The sequence below is a fragment of the Podarcis vaucheri genome, assembly GCF_965113315.1.
Source record: "Podarcis vaucheri genome assembly, chromosome: 1".
Classification (NCBI taxonomy): domain Eukaryota; kingdom Metazoa; phylum Chordata; class Lepidosauria; order Squamata; family Lacertidae; genus Podarcis; species Podarcis vaucheri.
Genome location: NC_138759.1, coordinates 131,368,931 through 131,392,308, shown reverse-complemented (window position 1 = coordinate 131,392,308; position 23,378 = coordinate 131,368,931). Strand labels below are relative to the sequence as shown.

Here is a 23,378-nt window from a genome sequence, read left to right as displayed (position 1 = left end):
TGAAAGAACTTGCAGGACTTTAGATGTTTGGGGTCATGGGACAGCTGTGTGTGTGCACTGGTGTCTTTGCAGAGAGGAAGAGGTACCATTCACGTTCTAATTTTGGGAGGTGCCTTGAACTAGATGGGCCAATGGATTTGACTCAGCGTAAGTCAGCTTCCTTCGCAAATGCATTCTGAACAGATGTCTGAGAAGCTTTCGCGGCAGAAACAGAACATGTTGTAAGGATTTTGAATATTCATGGAGAAATTAGTTGTTGCCACACAACCTAAGAATAAAATTCTGGAGTTTTTCTTCCTTACTCATTTACAGAAGGTCAATTAAAATATTTCCGTTATGGGACTCTATGGTGTCATTTTGAGAAGCCAATCCTCACTGCAAAGCATTCTGATTCATCGCATTCTTAAAAGATGGCAGGGCTGAATAATCTATTATTGTCTCTTTTGCCAAGTCTATTATCACTGAAGTCTGGTTAGCTTCCTCCAACTCAATGGGTTTAATTTTTAAAGAAACCACTTATCTTATCCCACTGATCTTATCCTACCTTTATACACCATTGTTTCATAAGAATTTTGACAATTTGATAAGAGTAAAAGTAAAGGTAAAGGGACCCCTGACCATTAGGTCTAGTTGTGACCAACTCTGTGGTTGCGGCGGTCATCTCACTTTATTGGCCGAGGGAGCCAGTGTAAAGCTTCCGGGTCATGTAGCCAGCATGACTAAGAACCAGAGCAGCGCACAGAAACACCGCTTACCTTCCCCGCCAGAGTGGTACCTATTTATCTACTTGCACTTTGACGTGCTTTCAAACTGCTAGGTTGGCAGGAGCAGGGACTGAGCAACGGGAGTTCACCCCATCATGGGGATTTGAACCGCTGACCTTCTGATCGGCAAGTCCTAGGCTCTGTGATTTAACCCACAGCAACACCAGCGTCCCTTTTGATAAGAGTAGAGTGTAGGCTTCCAAAAGCAAAAACAGGATACTTCATTTTCAACCTAGTAGGTGTTAAGAACAAGCAACTCTTGATACATGTACTGGAATAAATGTGCAGCAAATAGTCGAGAGGAGCCTGGTGTTCTCAAGTCAGGGGGTATTTGCAGTTGCTGCCAAGTCAGGAAAGCGAAAGAAGAAGCTTCGTGTGAATGAAAGCAAGGTGACAGAGAGCCATATGCACACTTAATAGTTCTCCTGCAGCAATTCCTAGCATGGCTGACTTGTATCAGCCATCCAGCCTCCCCTGAATAAGCCACACTACAGAACTCCTTGTTAGAGGAAAAATCCATGATCATCATCATCAAGCTCTGGTGGCTTCTTGTTGGTCAGACAGATGATGGGGCAGAGTGTGGACCTTTTCATTGACCCAGTTAAGTACACACACTGTTCTTGTGTGTGTAACAAACCTGGCAACTGGTTCTCATATTTACATTCAAAAGTATTGGTTAAATTAAAATAAAATAACTGATTTTTTTCCCCATACCTTGTAAGCAGCACCTCCGTGGATGATGGATTTGATGAAGATCCCAAGGTCAGCCCCAGTCTCTCGAGATTTGTTGCCCTTTAAGCTCACACCAAGTCCGGCCGAACCCGAGTCGTTCAGAGGGATCTCAAAGGTCAATTGCTCTGTGGTGTCGAGCGAAAGAGCGCTGCAGTAGGGTTCTCCTTTCTGTTGGACAGAGAAGCAGAACATCTGCATAAACAGACAGGAGTTAAATAAATGCCTACTTCTCAGGTGCCCTGATTTGCATTTCGCATGTCAATGATTTGAGAGGCATACACTGAGGGAAATGAGGCATATTATTTGATTCTCTTTTTTAAAAACATGGTCAATTGCAAATCATCATGAAAGAAATGCCCCCCCCCCAATTGGATCAGAGGTTATTTATATTACAATATAATTAAAATTCTCCAAGTTTCCATAAGCAAAAGTGATATACAGAGAAATATGGGTGGGTGGAAGCCAAGGTATAATAATAATAATAATAATAATAATAATAATAATAATAATAATAATAATAATAATTTATTATTTATACCCTGCCCATCTGGCTGGGTTTCCTCAGCCACTCTGGGCGGCTTCCAACAAAGTATTAAAATACAGTAATCCATCAAACATTAAAAGCTTCCCTAAACAGGGCTGCCTTCAGATGTCTTCTAAAAGTCTGGTAGTTGTTCTTCTCTTTGACATCTGGTGGGAGGGCGTTCCATAGGGTGGGTGCCACTACCGAGAAGGCCCTCTGCCTGGCTCCCTGTAACTTGGCTTCTCACAGTGAGGGAACGGCCAGAAGGCCCTCGGCGCTGCATCTCAGTAGAACAATGGGGGTGGAGATGCTCCTTCAAGTATATTGGACTGAGGCCGTTTAGGGCTTTAAAGGTCAGCACCAACACTTTGAATTCTGCTTGGAAACGTACTGGGAGCCAATGAGGGTCTTTCAAGACCAGTGTTATGTGGTCTTGGCAGCTGCTCCCGGTCAACAGTCTAGCTGCCACATTCTGGATTAGTTGTAGTTTCCAGGTCACCTTCAAAGATAGCCCCACGTAGAGCGTATTGCAGTAGTCCAAGCAGGAGATAACTAGAGCAGGCACCACTCTGGCGAACAGTCCGCGGGCAGATAGGGTCTCAGCCTGTGTACCAGATGGAGCTGGTAAACAGCTGCCCTGGACACAGAATTGACCTGAGCCTCCATGGACAGCTGTGAGTCCAAAATGACACCCAGGCTGCACACCTGGTCCTTCAGAGGCACAGTTACCCCATTCAGGACCAGGGAGTCCTCCACACCTGCCCACCTCCTGTCCCCCCAAAACAGGACTTCTGTCTTGTCAGGATTCAGCCTCAATCTGTTAGCTGCCATCCATCCTCCAACCGCCTCCAGACACTCACACAGGACCTTATCATAGAATCATAGAATCATAGAGTTGGAAGAGACCACAAGGGCCATCGAGTCCAACCCCCTGCCAAGCAGGAAACACCATCAGAGCACTCCTGACATATGGTTGTCAAGCCTCTGCTTAAAGACCTCCAAAGTAGGAGACTCCACCACACTCCTTGGCAGCAAATTCCACTGTCGAACAGCTCTTACTGTCAGGAAGTTCTTCCTAATGTTTAGGTGGAATCTTCTTTCTTGTAGTTTGGATCCATTGCTCCGTGTCCGCTTCTCCGGAGCAGCAGAAAACAACCTTTCTCCCTCCTCTATGTGACATCCTTTTATATATTTGAACATGGCTATCATATCACCCCTTAACCTCCTCTTCTCCAGGCTAAACATGCCCAGCTCCCTTAGCCGTTCCTCATAAGGCATCGTTTCCAGGCCTTTGACCATTTTGGTTGCCCTCCTCTGGACACGTTCCAGTTTGTCAGTGTCCTTCTTGAACTGTGGTGCCCAGAACTGGACACAGTACTCCAGGTGTGGTCTGACCAGAACTTCACTGGTTCTGATTTGAAAGAGAGGTAGAGCTGGGTATCATCCACATACTGATGAACACCCAACCCAAACCTCCTGATGATCTCTCCCAGAGGCTGCATGTAGGTGTTAAAAAGCATGGGGGAGAGGACAGAACCCTGAGGCACCCCACAAGTGAGAGCCCAGGGGTCTGAACACTCATCCCCTACCACCCCTTTCTGAACACGGCCCAGGAGGAAGGAGCGGAACCACTGTATGACAGTGCCCCCAGCTCCCAGCCCCTCTAAACATCCAGAAGGATGTTATGTTCTGTGGTAAAAGGTAAAGGGACCCCTGACAATTAGGTCCAGTCATGGCCGACTCTGGGGTTGCGACGCTCATCTTGCTTTATTGGCCGAGGGAGCCGGTGTACAGCTTCCGGGTCATGTGGCCAGCATGACTAAGCTGCTTCTGGCGAACCAGAGCAACGCACTGAAACACCGTTTACCTTCCCGCCGGAGCGGTGCCTATTTATCTACTTGCACTTTGACGTGCTTTCAAACTGCTAGGTTGGCAGGAGCAGGGGCTGAGCAACGGGAGCTCACCCCGTCGCGGGGATTCGAACCACCGACCTTCTGATCAGCAAGCCCTAGGCTCTGTGGTTTAACCCAGTGTTTCCCAACCGGTGTTCCGCGGCACACTACTGTGCCGTGAGACATTGGCTGGTGTGCCGTGGGAGGGAGGCGGGCGAGTCGGGCGGTGAGAGGCGGCGGCGGCGAGGATCCGCGTCAAGCCGGGGGCGGCTCCGCGGTGGTGGTGCCGAGCGGCGGGGCAGCGCATGCAAAAGGGAGGAGCGCGAGACAGCGGAGGAGGAGGAGGCCGGCATGTCCAGGCAGCAGCAGCAACAACAGCAGCAGCAACTCCCGGCGACGGCTCCTCAAGCCCCGCCGCCGCCCCCTCCTCCGCCCCCTATCGCCGCCACCACCACAACAGCCGCCGCCGCCTCAGTTGCCGCCGTCCCTCAGTCCCTCGCTCTGCTGCCTCCTCCCACCCCCAAAGCTTGGAGGTTCCCCGGCAAGGGGGAGGGAAAAAAACTTTCACTTTCGTGCGTCCCTCCCGGCGTGACGCTGCGCGCTGACGTCACGGGGCTGTGCCGCGGTGGTGTGCCGCGAGATTTTTTTCATTAAACAGGTGTGCCATTGCCCAAAAAAGTTTGGGAAACACTGGTTTAACCCACAGCACCACTTCTATGGTAGAGATCCCCTAATCCAGTCCCCAAAGGAACACCCACTTTTTCATCCCACCAATTTATTCACAGCACTGCTTCTTCCATGGTTTTGTTTTGGATTTTTACTACTGCTCTTTCAGTTTCTTCATAGTCAGACTCACTCATTGAGTCCAGATAACCAGGAAGATACAAGCAGAATGCCACCACAACATGACTTTTCCAACCCACCCACCCTTCCAGTCATTCCCACACCACTCTGCTCAGGTGAAAGTTGCAAAGTGATAAAGCAGGTTACACATCTGAATGAAAGCCCTTGTGGTCTTAACGCCAATGTGAGGATCTTGAAATCAACTGGCAACTAATGCAGTGTAATATAATGAAACAGTTTAGCTTATGTGATGCTGCCACAGGAGAACTCAGAGGTTAGCACAGCAGTTCCTGTCCTCACGCTAAATGGGAAAAAGACGTTCACCTCTATTTGAAACAAAATAACCAACAGGACTTGCCTATCAGAAGGTCGCGGTTCGAATCCCCGCGATGGGGTGAGCTCCCGTTGCTCAGTCCCTGCTCCTGCCAAGCTAGCAGATCGAAAGCACGTCAAAGTACAAGTAGATAAATAGGTACTGCTCCGGCGGGAAGGTAAACAGCATTTCCATGCGCTACTCTGGTTCACCAGAAGCGGCTTAGTCATGCTGGCCACATGACCCGCAAGCTGTACGCCGGCTCCCTTGGCCAATAAAGCGAGATGAGCATCGCAACACGACTGGACCTAATGGTCAGGGGTCCCTTTACCTTTACCTTTTTAACCAACAGAACAACTTGTTCTTCATTCAAACATGAACGCTTCTACACATAATCTTTGACTTGGTCCTAGTAAAAAGTGCCAATCAGGATGCTCCCCCAAAATCTCTTTTGTGGACCACCATTGAAATTGATGAACTATGAAAGAAAGTAGTTTCCACCCCGAAAACCCTTGATCAGCTGCTCTCACGATGCAATTGAAACCTACTATTTTTAGTCCTGTGGAAAACTAAAATAAATAATACACTTTTAATCTGGAAGCCTCCATATGGGGGAGGGTGGAGATAGGCAAGGTCTACTGAACCTCAATTCCAATAAGTATCAAGAGCAAATATTTAATATATTTAATCATATGACAAAGTTAATGCATTTCATTTAATTGGAAAACATAAAAGTGGCCTGATGTTGACATTAATAATTTTTGTCTGATCTAGCTATCCATTTCCCTTGTTCTTTGTTAACTTTTCTGATATATATTTTTAAATAAAAATAAAAGATGCTCATGCGCAAGTCTGAGTCCTTCAGAACAGAACTGTCCAACTAGTACTATTGGGAAATGAATGTTACTTTGCAATCACTGAGTCATAAAGGCTCCCACTTTCAAGAAATAATAATAATAATCGAGTAAAGGAAATATTTTTGGGTTTCTGACATTATGATTTTGAAAAACTAACTCAGCTCTAGATCACTGCAGTTACAAGTAGTTTGGTACAAATAAAAACACAAGGCCAAATGGAAATCTGTTGAAAAGTAAATCAGAAAACACGCGTGCACTGTGGTTAGATCAGAGCCAACTGCTCATCATTCTTCCCAGCTATAAAACCACCTTTAGATAGTTTACTGTTCTGAAGTTGACAGAACTGGGTGCATTTTTATTAGACCGTATAAATATTCTGTATGTGGGCTGTGTCTAGCACTACCTAGGTTTGAGCAGAGCAGACTTACACCTTCCTCTCCTTCGCACTTTAGCCTACTGTGCACCCTCAAAATCTGCTTGGGATAGCTGAGGATTTAATCTCTCCCTCTCTTCTTTCTTCATAACAGACTATCCTTCCCTCGGCTTTCTTTCCAATTCACTCTTTTTTAGCCATCTAGCAGCCACATCTTCCAACTCTCCCACCTCTATCCAATTTATTTATAACATGTCTCAAGACAAGGACTGGGATGCAAATTCCTTCTTTCACATCTTACGCAAAGCCACGGAGGCTTCTTCCCTTTGAAAAGCAGAATACATGACACACAATATCACAAACTGTTTTGCAAAGTTCTTTCCACTCAGCTATGGCATGCATGTGGCATGCTACTCAAAAGTAAAGGTAAAGGACCCCATGATGGTTACGTCCAGTCAAAATTGACTGTGGGGTACAGCACTCATCTCGCTTCAAACCAAGGGAGCCAGCGTTTGTCCACAGACAGCTTTCTAAGCCATGTGGCCAGCATGACTAAACTACTTCTGGTGCAATGGGACACAGTTGCGAGTGCCAGAGTGCACAGAAATGCCGTTTACCTTCCTGCCACAGCAGTACCTATTTGTCTACTCGCGCTGGTATGCTTTTGAACTACTAGGTTGGCAGGAGCTGGGACAGAGCAACGGGAGCTCAACCCATCATGGGAATTCGAATCGCTGACCTTCTGATCAGCAAACCCAAGAGGCTCAGTGGTTTAGACCACAGCGCCACTCGCGTCCATGATGTGTTAGTATTATGTAGAACTGAACATGCACTTGATCAGCAGTGTTACCATAAGGCAGGTTGAACTTTGCAAACCTCTGGAACTGATGTGCAGATTCAAACTGCCAACCTTACGATCGTCAAGCCCAAGAGGCTCGGTGGTTTAGACCACAGTACCACGTCCAAGCACCCTTGGTATCTTTAGATCCTAGCCAGGAGATAATAACACAGATTTATCTATCTGGTGGATTTTTAAATATTCCACTCCCCCCCCCCAACAACAGTTTTGAGGCAATGTTCAAAATTAATACGTTAATAAAAGCACAACGTGAAAAAATAAATGCAGCTGAAAACACACATGAGCTAAACAGATCAGATATTGAAACGGCACCAGATAAGGCTGGGATACATGGAAGGAGTGTGGAGGAGCTGTAAGGGATCATACTGTGAAAAGCTGTCCAATCTTCCTTTTCTCACCGATTCAACAAAAAGCAGAGCGATGGTAGGAAGGCCATCATGGACCCGAGGTAATTCAACTCTATATACACACCTATTTCAAGAAACATTGAAGCTGTTCTGATCTGCCTGTCTCCACAATGGTGGCTGCAGAGTCCCTTGGGACTGGTCGGGCAGAAGGCTGGGAGACCAAGAGCAGTTGGCTCCAGAGCCGAAGACAGGGAGAGCCAACTAACTCACTTAGTTCCATGCGGAGTTGTACAAGGGCAACACTGAGCCGAAGGAGGAGGAAACTGTCATACAGGGTGACCCACTGGACTGGCTGTAAATAAGAAAGTAGGTGGGCTTGGCTACAGGGAGACTGAGGTTGGTGGGGGCCTAATGGACCACTGTGCAACTGGAGTCAAGCAAGGCAAGCAAAGCAACACAGCAGGGCAATGACTTCAGCACTACGGACAGCTCCCAGTGAATGCCATGTCCAAGAAATGCTGGCGTGAAACTGATGAGCCTGGGTGTGCAAGTCCAATCCTTCTAGGCTCCACCCCCTTGCTGGAAAAATGTAGATTCTTAAAGTGGCAATAACAGATATTTTGCTCAGTCTACAGTGGTAGCTTGCCCAAGAACTGATGCTTTTGAATTATGGTGCTGGAGGAGACTCTTGAGAGTCCCATGGACTGCAAGAAGGTCAAACCTCTCCATTCTGAAGGAAATCAGCCCTGAGTGCTCACTGGAAGGGCAGATCCTGAAGCTGAGACTCCAATACTTTGGCCACCTCGTGAGAAGAGAAGACTCCCTGGAAAAGACCCTGATGTTGGGAAAGATGGAGGGCGCAAGGAGAAGGGAACGACAGAGGACGAGATGGTTGGATAGTGTTGTCGAAGCTACCAGCATGGGTTTGACAACACTGTGGGAGGCAGTGGAAGACAGGAGTGCCTGGTGTCCTCTGATCCATGGGGTCACGAAGAGTCGGACACGACTAAACAACAACAGTGGTAGCTCGGTCTACGAACAGTCCTGTTAACGAACTATTCAGGCAACGAACTCTGCAAAACCAGACGTAGGTGTTCCAGCTAGTGAACTTCGCCTTGGAAGATGTACAGAAGCCGAACGGTGGAAGGGCACCAGCGGTGGGAGGCTTCAGTAGGGAAAGCACACCTCGGTTTAAGAATGCTTTGGTTTAAGAACGGACTTCCGGAATGAATTAAGTTCATAGATCGAGGTACCACTATATTATGTATTTTCAGTTTTCCCATGACAAGAATATGAATAAAATGCAGTGTTATACGGATTTAGGAAAAGAGTTTTTATTGAATAATTAAGCTATAGCACCACTATGGCAGGGATCCTACTGACCTCAAAGTCCATCTCTCCCATTAACATATAAGCAATACAATAGAAGCTTCTTGGGAAACTTTTGCACATAGCTGTACCCATCTGTCGAAGCACCACACGTACATCTTCGTACAGACAAGTGCACCTGTGTGTTTACTTGCTTTTTTGCCAAGTTATTTTATTGTACCAAATTGCTAACTTTACTTCCCACTTCCAATGGAGCAACAGAATTAATTGGAGCACAGCAATTATCTCAATTTATATAACGTGCTTGTGTAACAACAAATATTCTGCACACCTGTTCATATCTATCACCGGAATGTTCTCCATTTCCATCTGCAACAATTTTATTATGGGTATTTTAATAAATACTTAGTCTGAACATGCCAAACCTTTGATCAAAATAAATCTCAGTGTAGCAGAATCTAAAAAGCAACAATACAGGAGAGAAGTATTCTTTTTAAATAATAATAATAATAATAATAATGACAATTTAGAGGATTTTGGGAACAAACTGTTCTAATTCTAATTGTACTCCTAAATAAATAGAGAGCTAAGTGACTGGATTACCAAAATAAACACAGCGCCAAAAACAACATGACACACAAATTTAGGTGCTCAAGTGTTTCATGTTTTTCCTAAGATTTATTAGTTTATTAAAAGGGAGTGAGTGCATGCATTAGTTCTTTGCACCAATCTGACGGGTTATCGTCAGACTGTGTGGGCATGCTATCAGTACCAAAATAGAGTTGTTAAAATGTGTTGAAGCGAGACGACAGATATAAATATACTAAATCATTTTCAAGTATTAGGTTTCCTTCAGCTCTCTGCTTACATCCAGTTTGGAATCCATAATATTTCGCAGCTATTTACCTCACCGGAGCTCTCTGGAAAGCAAATAAGTGGTTTGCACAAAGCTCTGAAATTTAGGGTGGACACTTTCACAATGCCAAAAGAAGAACTGTTATCACCAAATAAAAGCAGGGGGCCACATTTGCATAACATTTGCATGTCCTAATTTATATGTATAGGTGCATTATTTGGAAATAATGACTATAATTTAAACAGAAATACAATACACCTCACCACAATGAAGGCTGTGGCTAGGTGACCTATGTTCCGCTCTCCAAAGTCCCTGCTCTCTTTTTAAACTGAACAGCCCTTAGAGGTCTGACTCTGTCAGGTATAATGCATGGGTAGGAAAACTAAGGCCCGGGGGTTGGATCCAGCCCAATCGCCTTCTAAATCCGGCCAGCGGATAGTCCGGGAATCAGTGTGTTTTTACACGAGTAGAATGCGTCCTTTTATTTAAAATGGATCTCTGGGTTATTTGTGGGGCATAGGAATTCATTCTTTTTTCTTCTTCTTCAAAATATAGTCCGGCCCCCCACAAGGTCTGAGGGACAGTGGACTGGCCCCCTGCTGAAAAAGTTTGCTGACCCCTGGTATAATGAATGACAATCCTATCTAATTATCATATCTGCATGCACACAAAAGCTCATACCAATAACAAACTTAGTTGGTCTCTAAGGTGCTACTGGAAGGAATTTTTTGTTTGTTTGTTTCAATCCTATCTAAATTACTGTAAGTTAAAAAATAATAATTGTACACCAGCTAGTTTAGGAACAATCCATTCTGATCTCATTCTCCTCACATCAGGTTTTCTTATCCGTGGAACATAACACACTCATACATTCTTAGCACTGAGATTAGTTTCATTACCTTCACAGTAATGAAAAAAACAGGCTTGATCTGCTTTAGCTTCAGGAATAAAAAGCCATTAGTAAAATTTCAACAATGAAGCAGCTGCTTATGAATGCAGCTTCTCATTGCAGAGGCTGTGTTTGCTCTGGCCATTAGGTGACAAGAGAAACACCCTCTGCTGGGAGGGCATTTCACGGGGCAGGCGCCACTACCGAGAAGACCCTCTGCCTTGCTCCCTGTAACTTCACTTCTTGCAGTGAGGGAACCACCAGAAGGCCCTCAACGCTGGACCTCAGTGTCCGGGTTAAAAACGATGGGAGTGGAGATGCTCCTTGAGGTATACAGGACCAAGGTCATTTAGGGCTTTCAAGGTCAGCACCAACACTTTGAATTGTGCTTGGAAACGTACTGGGAGCCAATGAAGATCTTTCAGGACCGGTGTATTATGGTCCTACCCAGATAGTTCCCTGCCACTGGCCCAGGTGCTATCTATTTGAGGAATTACTGCAGTGTGCTTTCAAACATGAATCTAGCTTTTCATTCTAAGCTTCTACAGGAATATCAAGTGATATTTTAACAGACTCCTGGGAGGAGATTACTGCAGGGCATGCTTGAATTGCACACAATGCAGAAGTACTTACAGTAAAGCCCATATTAGTCACTGGTACAAATTCAGCACTTGAGAAGCAGGTCCTGCCTTCAGTATTGCATTTCCCACCCCAGCTGTTATCCTCCAGTCCAGCCCTTACTCTCACAGTACTCTTCCTTCTCCATTTACCTTATTTTTTCCCCTTCCAGCTAGGCTTCAGAAGTCTACCTCGGCACTAGGGGATGGCAGCTTGTAGCTATCTAGCTAGCTATGTCACAATGGAAGCAAAAAACCAAACAAAGACCCAAGTTGACAAAGAAAACACTAGTTCAGGGGTCTGCAACTTTTAAGACAAAAAGAGCCACTTGGACCTGTTTCTGAAGGAAAAAAAACATGGGAGCCACAAAACCATTGCGACATTTAAAACAAATATAACACTGCATATATTGTTTCTTACCTTAATGTCCGATCTGACAGCGGGCGGGAAGGTGACGTCGGGATGGTGCGTGACTAACGCACGCACCACCCCCATGCGACGTCACAGCCAGTACAGCACCCGCCACAGTGGGGAGAATCGGGGCGCGCAATGCGCCTCCTCCCCTCGCTAGTATCCGCCCCGGGGCCGCGGCAAAGGTGTAAAAGAGCCACATGCGGCTCTGGAGCCGCGGGTTGCAGACCCCTGCACTAGTTTAACACACACCATAGCATGGTACAGGGAAACTAAAATGTCATATACAGATTGTGGTGTAGTGGTTAAGAGCGGTAGTCACGTAATCTGGGAAACCAGGTTCGTGTCTCCGCTCCTCCACATGCAGCTGCTGGGTGACCTTGGGCCAGTCACACTTCTTTGAAGTCTCTCAGCCCCACTCACCTCACAGAGTGTTTGTTGTGGGGGAGGAAGGGAAAGGAGAATGTTAGCCGCTTTGAGACTCCTGAAGGGGAGTGAAAGGTGGGATATCAAATCCAAACTCTTCTTCTTCTTCTCTTATTTAAAAAGCAGCAATGCAATCGACCGTATTTTTCCATGTAGAAGATAGTTTTTACAAAAAAAAAAAAGGCACAAATTGGGTGTCGTCTTATACATGTATAGTGAATGCGGGGGTGGGACGTGCGATGAATGGCAGCAGCAAACAGGAGATTGGCAGCGGTGACTGGGCAGGTGATTGGTAGCTGCGGCAAGGCCTGCTGGCGATTGGCTGTGGCTGCAGCAACTGGGCAGGCGATTGGAGGCTGTGACGAGGCGGGGAAGGCGATTGGCGGCTGCAGCAAGTGGGCAGGTGGGCTGTTAGTGGCAGTGAACGGGCAGAAAATTGGCGGCTGCGGCAAGGTGTGTTATTGGCAGTGGCTGTGCAAAGCGATCAGAAGTGGAGGGCAGGCGGGTGAGCAATTGGCAGAAGTGACCTCCACCCCCCCAAAAAAAATCTAAACAACTTAATATCTTAATTTTTGGTTTTAAATAATAGGAGTCGTCTTATATACATGGGGGCATTTTATACACAGAAAAATACGGTAGTCAGGTGTGCTGGGAAACACCATGAATGTCCACTGATAGCCGACATGTAGCAATTCAGTTATGAGGGTCTTCACTAACCAGACATCTCATTAAGAAATGTCTCAAGGCAGGAAGATTTGCAAGCACGTCTCCAATATCTGTTTTCAAGGATGCATATATTCTCAATCAGTTTTATGACAGCTGGCATTACTTGGCAACTCTAGAATCTTAAACAACTAAAAATAGTAAATTTGCTAAATTTAAACACTTGCTGCAGTCAAATATTTTTTTCCTACATATCACAGACGACTGAAAATTCATGGGATATATCAACTCTAGTAACTGGACATGAATGTGGCGCTGAATCCATACCCTTAAAATAGAGCTGGATTTGACACATGTCAGTAAAACAAAGTGCCAACACGAAATTTTTTTCCGTTCTTCCTTTGGCAGCAATCCCTCAAAGTGTCAATAATTTACCCAAACAGAAAAAGAATTTAAGAAGTCCTGATGTCAATGCTGATTTTACTCATTCGTATTATTAAAGAGATTTTAAAGAAAATAAACACATTCAAAAGCATTGCAAGTTTTAAAAACTAGAGGATAGTGGAAAACAAAAAACTAATAAGCCAGCTGCTACTACTACTACTGATCTACAATTCCTTCCCCCTCTTACTAGTGCTTCAGAGAAGGTAAAGGTAAAGGACCCCTGGACACTTTAGTCCAGTCAAAGGCAAATATGGGGTTGCAGCGCTCATCTCGCTTTCAGGCCGAGGGAGTCGGCATTTGTCCACAGACAGCTTGCCGGGTCATGTAGCCAGCAGGACTAAACCACTTCTGGCGCAAAGTGACACTGTGATGGAAGCCAGAGCACATGGAAACTCCATTTACCTTCCTGCCGCAGCGGTACCTATTTATCTACTTGCACTGGTGTGCTTTCAAACTGCTAGGTTGGCAGAGCAATGGGACAGAGCAACAGGAGCTCACCTGTCATGGGGATTCGAACTGCCGGTCTTCTGTTCGGCAAGCCCAAGAGGTTCAGTGGTTTAGACCACAGCGCCACCCACGTCCCTGCTGCTTTAGAGAAAAACTACTGCCGTCTCTGTATTTCCGACGAGAGGCCCTTCTTTTTTCCATTATGTCCCAGCATATTCCTCCCTGTAACCTGTCATCTTTTGAACAGCAGTGTGTTTAACCATCATCCAAACGTTGGCTCTGTGTATCGTACAAGGGAAAGGCTGTAGCTCAATCAAAGAGGGTCTGCCTTGCAAGCACAAGGTTCAAAGTTCAACCCCCAGCCTCTTCAGGCAGGGTTGGGGAGAGACTCCTGCCTGAAATCTTGGAAAGCTGTTGCCATTCAGTGTAGACGAAACTGAGCTATATGGACCAATGGTCTCAGTTTCCCACGTTCCTATGAACGTTTGCACATTCCTTTACGGACACTGGCTGTTCATAGCAAAGTTACTCTACTGGGTTCTTTTGCTTCCATTTGTCTTTGAAGAAGGTACAGCTGAAGAATGAAGCTTCGCCTAACCAGGATTTTCTAGTCATTTCTTTTCAATTCTTGTTTTATTTGGGTTACAAAAGTATGGAAAATTTCACAAAGATTGTCACAAACTGGCTAAGTGGTTCTCAAAGCTGCTAACATTTGTTCATTTGAGTGCTAGATGGGTTCAACGAACTTTATTACCAGTGTTAGACTCGAGGAAAGTAACTAGATCGTTCCATTCCATCCTTCCCTCCTCTTTTAACCAATTCTTAATAGTTGAAAACAAACTGTTCTTTGGAGCATCTATTCGTTTTACTCATCCTCAATTTTTTCCCCTTGGGAGGCACCTATAGCATGGCGTACCAACACATAATATACCCATACAGGTTACATACGCTTCAGGTTACAGACTCCACTAACCCAGAAATAGTGCTTCAGGTTAAGAACTTTGCTTCAGGATGAGAACAGAAATCATGCTCCAGCGGTGCGGCAACAGCGGGAGGCCCCATTACCTAAAGTGGTGCTTCAGGTTAAGAACAGTTTCAGGTTAAGAACGGACCTCCGGAACAAATTAAGTACTTAACCTGAGGTACCACAGATGTGTATGCAGTGAAAATAACAGCTCCAAACCCTGCCAAATTGTATTGAAACTACAATCCTACATTTTTGGGGGGCGAGGGGGGGGAAAGATAAGATAAAACTATTCACATGCTCAAAAGTAGAAGCTACTTTTAACAGATGCCGTCCATGCATGTCTAATGCCAGTAAAATGTGCTTTTGGCCTTTCCTACTGCCTAAATTAAAATCTCCTTTATTAAACAAACAAACAAACAAAACTAAGATTGTTCCTCATCCCATAAATTCTCCTTTGTCCGGCCAACGTTAATATATGCTCTGTCTTGTCTCAATCGTCTCTCTCTCCTGAGACTCCTTTTCAATTAAACCCTGTTATTTAATCTAAGAATGCCGACACTCACTGACCACTGCACTTTCTATCTGTGGATTTATGATAATCTAATGCACATCTCCCTTGGCAAAAAGGCTGTCTTAGCTTCTCCTATTGTTCGGTGGCCAAAAAAGAACCTTAAACAAAAACAAAAAACCAACACACACAAAAACTTTAGCTCTCACTGAAGCCAGGAAGGAAACAGCATTTATTTAACATAGCAAGAGACCTTTCACTAACTGTCAGATGTCCTTGACCAGCACACACCATCAGCGCCTCTCCAGTATGTGCTGGCTGCCCCCGTGCTGGCTGCTCAGTACTGATAAGAGGAACATATTCCCCAGAGTGCCGTTCAGATCTGAGAGCAAGAGGCAATGGACTTAGAAGGGATCATTTTCAAAGGCTTATGAATTTGCATTCTCCACAGTGTTCTTTTCAGGAAAGAATCATGCAAGATTAAAGAGCAATCTCTTGGTGCCACATAACCATTAGCCGACAGAAAATACTTGAAAATAAGATGTTTCGCAGTTTGTATTTATTCCTTATAATTTCCCCAGTAAGATTTCTTTTAAAAACAGCGAAACTCCAAACGCCCACCAACCAGCCACAAACTCACCGTTTGGACGATACCCACAAAATGTTGCGCTGACATGTGACAAGGAAATCTTACTAAAGCAATGCTAGCCTCGAGTTAATGTTGATGTTCAGCTCAGAAATATCGTATTTTTCGCTCTATAAGACGCACCAAACCACAAGACGCACCTAGTTCTTGGAGAAGGAAAACAAGAAAAAAAAATATTCTGAATCGCAGAAGCCAGAACAACAAGAGGGATCGCTGTGCAGCAAAAGCAGCGATCCCTCTTGCTGTTCTGGCTTCTGGAATAGCTGAGCAGGCTGCATTCGCTCCATAAGACGCACACACATTTCCCCTTACTTTTTAGGGGGGGGAGTGAGTCTTATAGAGCAAAAAATATGGTAATTGAGTTACCAAATGGTAGCACTCTTTCCCACATATTTATATGCCCGGGATTTAATGCAGGCTTGAAAACAAGTTTTGTAATATCTTGTCTCAAGCTACAGGTTACACCCTCTCTTCGAGCTCGTTTTACCTTAACGGCAAACCAAGAAAAGACAGGATGTGTTGAGAGATGCTTGCTTGCCAAAAGGCCACCCACCCAGTAGGTTTGCAGCTGAACAAGAGGCCTTAACTGGGGCCTCCAACATTGAAGGCTAACACCATGCCCTGGGTTGGACAATCAGCTTAAGCCAGAGTGTTTCAGCTTAATTAAATTGGGCTGTGTCTAGCCAGCCTTTTATGCTACATCAAGCAGTTGAGTTGCTCCCCGTGTCAAGGACTCCCGATATTTACATAACTGCGAGCTGTTTACTTTACATAAAACCAGCATGTTTTAAAGTGAGCACATGCTTAGAAGCATCTAATTTACAAGGAAAATGTGCAATCCAGCTGTCGGCTTCCCTGGACTTTCTGCAGATGTACACTTGTCCAGGAGTTGAGATCTCTAAAACAGAAAACTCGAGAGACAACACACAACGTACCTGTACGCATAAACATATAGAACGCCTGGATATAACGTGCTATACACATCCTTCTTTTGTTAAAATACGCATCACCGGTTCACAACCTGATCGTGTTACAGCACTGCAAGAACTTTCTACGGTTAAAGTTACAACTATATAATCTTTTTATCCCCAGCCAGAGAAGCTGATGATGTTGTGAAGTGGTGTCCGGGGCCAGCTAACAGGCTGGATGAGGGCTAATAAACTGAAATTTAAATCCAGTGAAGGAAGAGATTCTTCTGGCCAGGAGACAGATAAGAGTTTGGGATACGAAACGCTTTACCTTGCATCGGATGGAGTAGCACTCCCTTTGAAGAATCAGTTTTCACAGCTGGAGTGTGCTTTCCGACTCAGTCTTGTATCTGGCTTCTCAGTTGGCAGCTATAACAAGGAGTTTTGGCCGGTGCATGGACAATGCCAATACCTGATGAGGTTAGACCTGGCCAGGGCCACACATGCCTTAGCTACATCTAGACTGCATGACTGCAGTGAGCCCTACAGATGCTACCTTCTTGAGAAGCTGTAGTTGGTCCAGAATGCAGCAGCGAAAATGCTGATTAGCGCTCGCTTACAGAATCATATGACACCGCTGCTGCAAGGACTGCATTGGTTTCCAGCTCGTTTCCAGGCAAAATTAAAAGTGTTGGCGATGACCTTTAAAGCCTGAAATGTCCTAGGCCCAGGATACCCTAGAACGGCCTCCTTCCAGGTCTGCTTCCCTACACCATAGGAAACAGCAGGCAGACCGGCTTCCAGGTGGAAAAGTCAAAATTAGAAACAGAACTGTTAGAACCCAAAACTAAGAATTTGTCAAGAATGTATGATTTGCTGTTGAAATGGAATAATCAGGATGAAACGGTGAAATCTGCTATGATTAAATGGGCACAGGATGTTGGACATAATATTATGTTTGCTGACTGGGAACAGTTATGGACCACTGGTATGACGTTTACGGCATGTAATGCCTTAAGAGAGAATATTATGAAAATGATATACAGGTGGTACATGACACCAGTCATGCTTGCAAAAATCTATCATTTGCCCGATAATAAATGCTGGAAATGTAAAGAAACTGAAGGTACATTTTTTCACCTTTGGTGGACGTGCCCAAAGATTAAGGCCTTCTGGGAAATGATATATAATGAATTGAAAAAGGTATTTAAGTATACCTTCCTGAAGAAACCAGAGGCCTTTCTCCTGGGCATTGTCGGCCAATTGGTGCCAAAGAAGGATAGAACCTTTTTTATGTATGCAACAACAGCAGCAAGAATACTTATTGCAAAGTATTGGAAGACACAGGATCTACCCACCCTGGAAGAATGGCAGATGAAGGTGATTGACTACATGAAACTGGCAGAAATGACGGGCAGAATCCGAGACCAGGGAGAAGAGTTGGTGAAAGAAGACTGGAAGAAATTCAAAGACTACTTACAGAAACATTGTAAAATTAATGAATGTTAGAAGGATGTTGGATAGAAACTTAGCGGTTTCCAGCTGTAATGCTTTAAGAGATATGAAGAAAAAAAAAGGTTTTACAAATGGGAAAAAGTTTAATGGTAACGATTTGCTGAACTAACAAATCGAACTGGAATACAAAGAAGGGAGGTATGAGGAGGTCCGAGGAAGTAAGTGTATGGAAGTTATGTTATTGAAAATTAATGTGTGTTTTTAACTGTTTTTTTTATTTTGTATGTTAATTTTTCTTTTTTTTGTTATATCTTAAAAACTTTCAATAAATATATTTAAACAAAAAAAAAAAAAGGAAACAGCAGGCAGACCCTTCTCTATGTCCATGTCTATGGTAGAGGCTCAGCTTATGGGTTTAGACAAATAACTTCCTTTATGGCTGTACCCAAACTGTGAAACCTTTTGTCCACAGGTTCTCAGTTGCACCCCTCCCCCTGCCTTTTAGGGTATTTATTTGCCTGGCAAAAACCTTTTTTATTTAGGTAAGCAGTTGTTTTATTGGATAGATAAGGGTGTGAGGGCGATTTGGCTGCGACATCTGTCACCCCATTGATCGCCAGGGTTGATTCGGCTGATAGATAAGGGTTTTTTAATCCAACGCTTTATTTTTAACTTGGTGCACTTGGAACTGTTTTTGTCATATTGTGTTGTTTTCTTTTTTAAAAAAGAAATAAACGTATCGTATTTTATGTTTGATTTTAATTGTTAGCTGCCCTGAATACTGCCTATGCACCAGAAGCCCAGGTTATATAGGGTTTTTTTAAAAATATATATAAGATTTTGCATCGGGTTTAAGGTACATAAAAGTAAAACAAACAGAACAATAACAACCACCACCAAAACAATCAAGTGTGAGATAATCAAATTTTAAACCAATGACAAGTAGGTTTCGTATCTATGCCAAATATAGTCCATAATGTTCCATGAGTTGTGGGAGAGTTAAGAATGCCCTCATACTTAGTTATATGCTCAATAAATTTATACCATATGGCATAAAATTTATCTGCTTCCAGACGATTTATTAGGGCTCAAAGAAAAGATTATAATGTTAGGAGCTCTGTGAAGATATCATGGAGAGGATGGTCAGATTCTGAGGAGGACTGGGAGGAGCCCAGGGAGTTGGAACTGGACAACACTGGGGAGGGTACTAGTGGGGTGGGGAAGGGGAAATCGGGACCCCAGGAAGTGTATGAGCCTGGAGAGGAGGCTAGGGATCTAGGGAACAGAGAGCTGGATTCAGGGGAGGAACCAAACAGGTTGGCAGAGCAATGTTCTGCCCCTGTGACACTCGACACCCCTGGTCAGATACCTCCTGCTGCCAGTGTGGAACCTCCTTATTCAAGGGAGGCAAGAGTGAATAGGTTGCTGAGCCAATTCTGACACTGCCTCAGCTGCTAAGGACACAGAGATGCCCTCGTGAACAAACCTTTCAGGCTCAATCCATCGAAGGAGTGTCGGGCCCCAGGACTCCAACTGTATTTCCCATGCAAAGAGCTACACCTGCTCCGCTCTTCAAAAGGAAAGCGCAGAGGGAATGTTGTTTGTTGGATCAATGCTTAGCTTGCATTTAGCCATGGAGCTATACCTCTCAAGGACATTCCTGCCCCTTATAATCTGCACCATGCCTATGTACCAATCTGATTTAGGCATTAAAGGCTTCGGCAGAAACTGGGCTGGGAATCTGAGCTTTGTGTCTGCCGGTGAGGGCCATGCCATATAAAACAATTAATAAAGGGAGAGGGGAATCTTCATATTCGTTCCAGTGACACTTAGAACAAAAAGGAATAATTGAAAGCCGTCCTAAATGTAAGGAGGAAGATATATACAAACGTGTGTAAGAGAGCGAGCGTTAAAGTATAGGTATATATACTGTCATTTCCTAACAAGGGGCAAACCTACCTTTCTAAACTTTTTATTATTTGTCATGTTTGGCTAAGGACCAGACTTCTGCCTTTCTGTGCATGCACATGCAAGCGTTTCCATGCGTCCATCTCCAGGTCTCTGGACTCTCATTAAAATAACAAAAAACATCTTTCATAGTTATTTTGCACAGGGAGCCCGCACAGCTGCAGCGCAGCACGGGTTAAACAGCAACTGCTTCCAATTAAAGTGGCTTGCTTACTTTGCCAGCATGAAGGAAAATGATCCTTAAGTTAGTTTAGAAAAGTGTGGGCTCATGATCAATCCTTTTGGGGAATGGCGGATGAGAAGATGTGGCAACAGGCACGGCCAAACCTTTGAATGTTTTCGGAATCAGGTGGAACAGTAGCACGACCGAGAATTCTGTTTACTTTTAAAGCAGTCAGAAAATACAAACCAGATCACTATCAGACAGTTCCCCCACCCTACCCCGCTCCTAATCTTTAAACAGTCTTCAGAGAAGTCAGCAGAGTATTTACTACATAGCTTAAAACCCAAATGTATCTTATAAAATATACTAATCACAAGGCAGCCTGGAGAGTCTGGTAATTAAGCAAATCAAGATAATCCCCCAGTGTTTTGCAACCAGCTCCTTACCCCAGCTGCTACACTGTCAACAGCTGGCATGAATTACTAGTAACATTTGGCTAACTGGATAATAAAGAGGACAGACTGTGTTGGTCCCAACTATACTTTGCTGATCTGCTTCACAAAAGAATCTTCTTAAGATTCTCTTATTCCCTTCTGAAGCAATGACAACCCCTCAAAGAGCAAGCTGGGTTTCACTTCGCTTGCAATGTGAAAACAACGTTAATTAAACAGCTCTTTGATGTTAGTTTACAGAGCTGCACTTAACTAAGCCCCAATATCCTGTAATCCAATCAACAGCCATTATATCCTATACCTTGCCAGGAGCAAGAAGAGTCATAAAAACATATGGCAAATTCAGGCTGCTTTCAGAAACCCCCGTCCGAGACTAGAATTGGTATCGGCCTTATGCACACATACTTAAGAACTGTGGGTCACCCAAATTGTTTCAGGGTCAGCGGGAGATGAATTGCTACAGGTGTTTGGCAGATGCCCAGGAAAACTGCAAATTATGACCTTGTGATTGCAATATTTCATATAGTACTCTTAAACAGAAGGCCGACACAAGAATGGAACTCTGGACTGGTGGTTGTTTTCCTCCTGTGGTCCCTGCAACACATTCTCTGGAGCTACATTAACTACAAAAAGTTGGGACTGCCGTGCTGCAGCCATATGGATGCAGTCTAATAAGGGAAGTCTCTGTCCAAGGGGCCCAAACTGCTGGTTTCCCCTAAATTGGGGCCAAGGGAGTTTTTGTCCACCCTTGTTTTCCCATTGCATGCTACACATGAAATTCTAGGACTCAACCATGACTACAAGAGGCTGTATTGGGGAAAACTTGCACAGTCGCTCCTACACAGATCCTGGTGTCACTCACTGCGGGGCCTGCAGTCCGCCTGTGCTGGTCCCATGGGTTACCCGAGAGGTGAGGTCCAAGTACGGTCCGTGGTCAAAGATGCAACGCGGAGGCAGTCCGTAGTAGCTGAAGCTGGGTGCAGGGCAGGGAGTCGGGTGAGGTCAGGAACAGGCTTGCAAGCAGGGAGCCAGGGCAGGTCAGGAGCTCAAGCAGGAAAGCAGGACAGGGTTCGGGCAGGAACTAGCAACCAACAATGTTGCTCCCGCAACTTGGGACTGGGGCTGGCTGGCTTTTATCTGCCCCGAGGCATAGGGCGGCCACGATCCTCAGCTGACTCGCCTCTCCTAGCCTGGAGGCGAGCACTCCTCCTGTGGGAACTTAGTTCCTTCCGCCTCTCTGCCCTGAGCCTCTGCAGCTCAGGAGAAGCTGGAGGGTTACTGGACCCAGAGGCAACCTCACTTTCCCCTGACAGGGCTGGGAGTGGAGCACCTGCAGGCAATGGGTTCTCCATCACCTCAGGAGCTAGAGCAGACTCAGCTGGTGCCTGCACCTGAGGATCCAGCACAGGTGAGGACCCTTCAGGCCCTCAGATGTAGGGTGGCTGAGTGGGAGGAGGTAGGCAGACTCCTCGGAGGCCCCATGGATCCTCCTGCCCCAGCTTGCCCCACCCTGTGGGCGGCTGGCTGTGCCCCTTGGAACAGGGCACGAGCGCCGCCCCAGGCACCCAATCATCTTGCTCCACCGCTGTCCACCATAACTATACACCAGACCAAGTCGTACTCCAGGAGACAGAAAGCTATTCAACAGAATCCACAAGTGACCTCCTGTAAACTAGGACTTGTCATTGGCTTCTTTTGTAAAGGTTTATATTAGTTCCGGGGTAGGCAAGGGAAATAATAATGTAATATTTAAGGAAGAAAACCAAAGAGTAGCATTGGCAACGGTTTGCTTTTTTCCAGAGGGGAGAAGCTTTAGACAGACTCGTTTCAGATGGCACAAGTTTGAAAACACATTCTCAAAATCAAGCAAGCCATTGTTTCAGCCAGTCGACTACTGAACACACAGTGTCATGTAGTTGGGGAGTGACCTACCGAAACAGTATGCATTAAAATTCATATATTATCCTTGCTATGAGGCCTATCAACCTGCGCATCCTTCCCTCTCTCAAGGAAAGCTTTTGAATGGGAAAATTGACAATATGGGACATTATAAATGATGCTAAAAGCCCTGCAATAATATTCGAGCCAGCAAACGACAAACGAAAGCTTCACTCCCAAAACCCACACAGCTCGGCACACTTACTGCCTGTAGCCTTATCTAGACACAAGTGTTCAGGAAGCAGCGGCAGAAGCTGTGAAAAGATAAGGGGGTCACTTCTCAACAATTCGACCTACGTTAGGGCTTTCCTGTATGCCGGCCAACCAACTGACCAGCCGACCAGCCAACGGTGGGTTCTCATTGCCAAAACAGCCAGCCAGCAACGATAAGAGTGCTAAAAGTAAACAAAAGGGGGAAATGTGGGGAACCACAGACTCAGGGTGGTCATTTCTGCATTACGTGAAGCTAGAAGGTGCAACACCGAGTTAAAATAAAGTTCTTGATGAAATGAAAAGTAAGTTCTTGGAGCCAGAAAACAAAGGCAGTTTTTCTTTTCTTCCAAGAGGAGAAAAATAGACAAAGGCAGGAAGTTCTGTCCTTCCTTTATCCTACTGGATTTTGAGTTAAAAAATAACAAAGTAGACACATCCATCAAGATAACAGGGAGGGGACCAGAGAGGTTACATTTGTTTCTGTGACAACAGATATATATTCCAGAAAAGTACCTTCTATATATTGAAAACCCCTCTTTATGCATTTCTTTGGTAAAAAGATATTTTAAAATTA

The 23,378-nt window shown here is 44.9% G+C and overlaps 1 protein-coding gene across 1 annotated transcript in view; it reads right to left on the bottom strand.

The window, feature by feature from the left end:
* PARD3B (par-3 family cell polarity regulator beta) overlaps positions 1-23,378 on the bottom strand; it is a 608,076-nt gene that overhangs the window by 383,475 nt on the left and 201,223 nt on the right. The window contains exon 11 of the mRNA XM_082225604.1: positions 1,479-1,664. Within this exon, the coding sequence (XP_082081730.1) occupies positions 1,479-1,664 (186 nt within the window). The remainder of the gene's footprint in view (positions 1-1,478; positions 1,665-23,378) is intronic.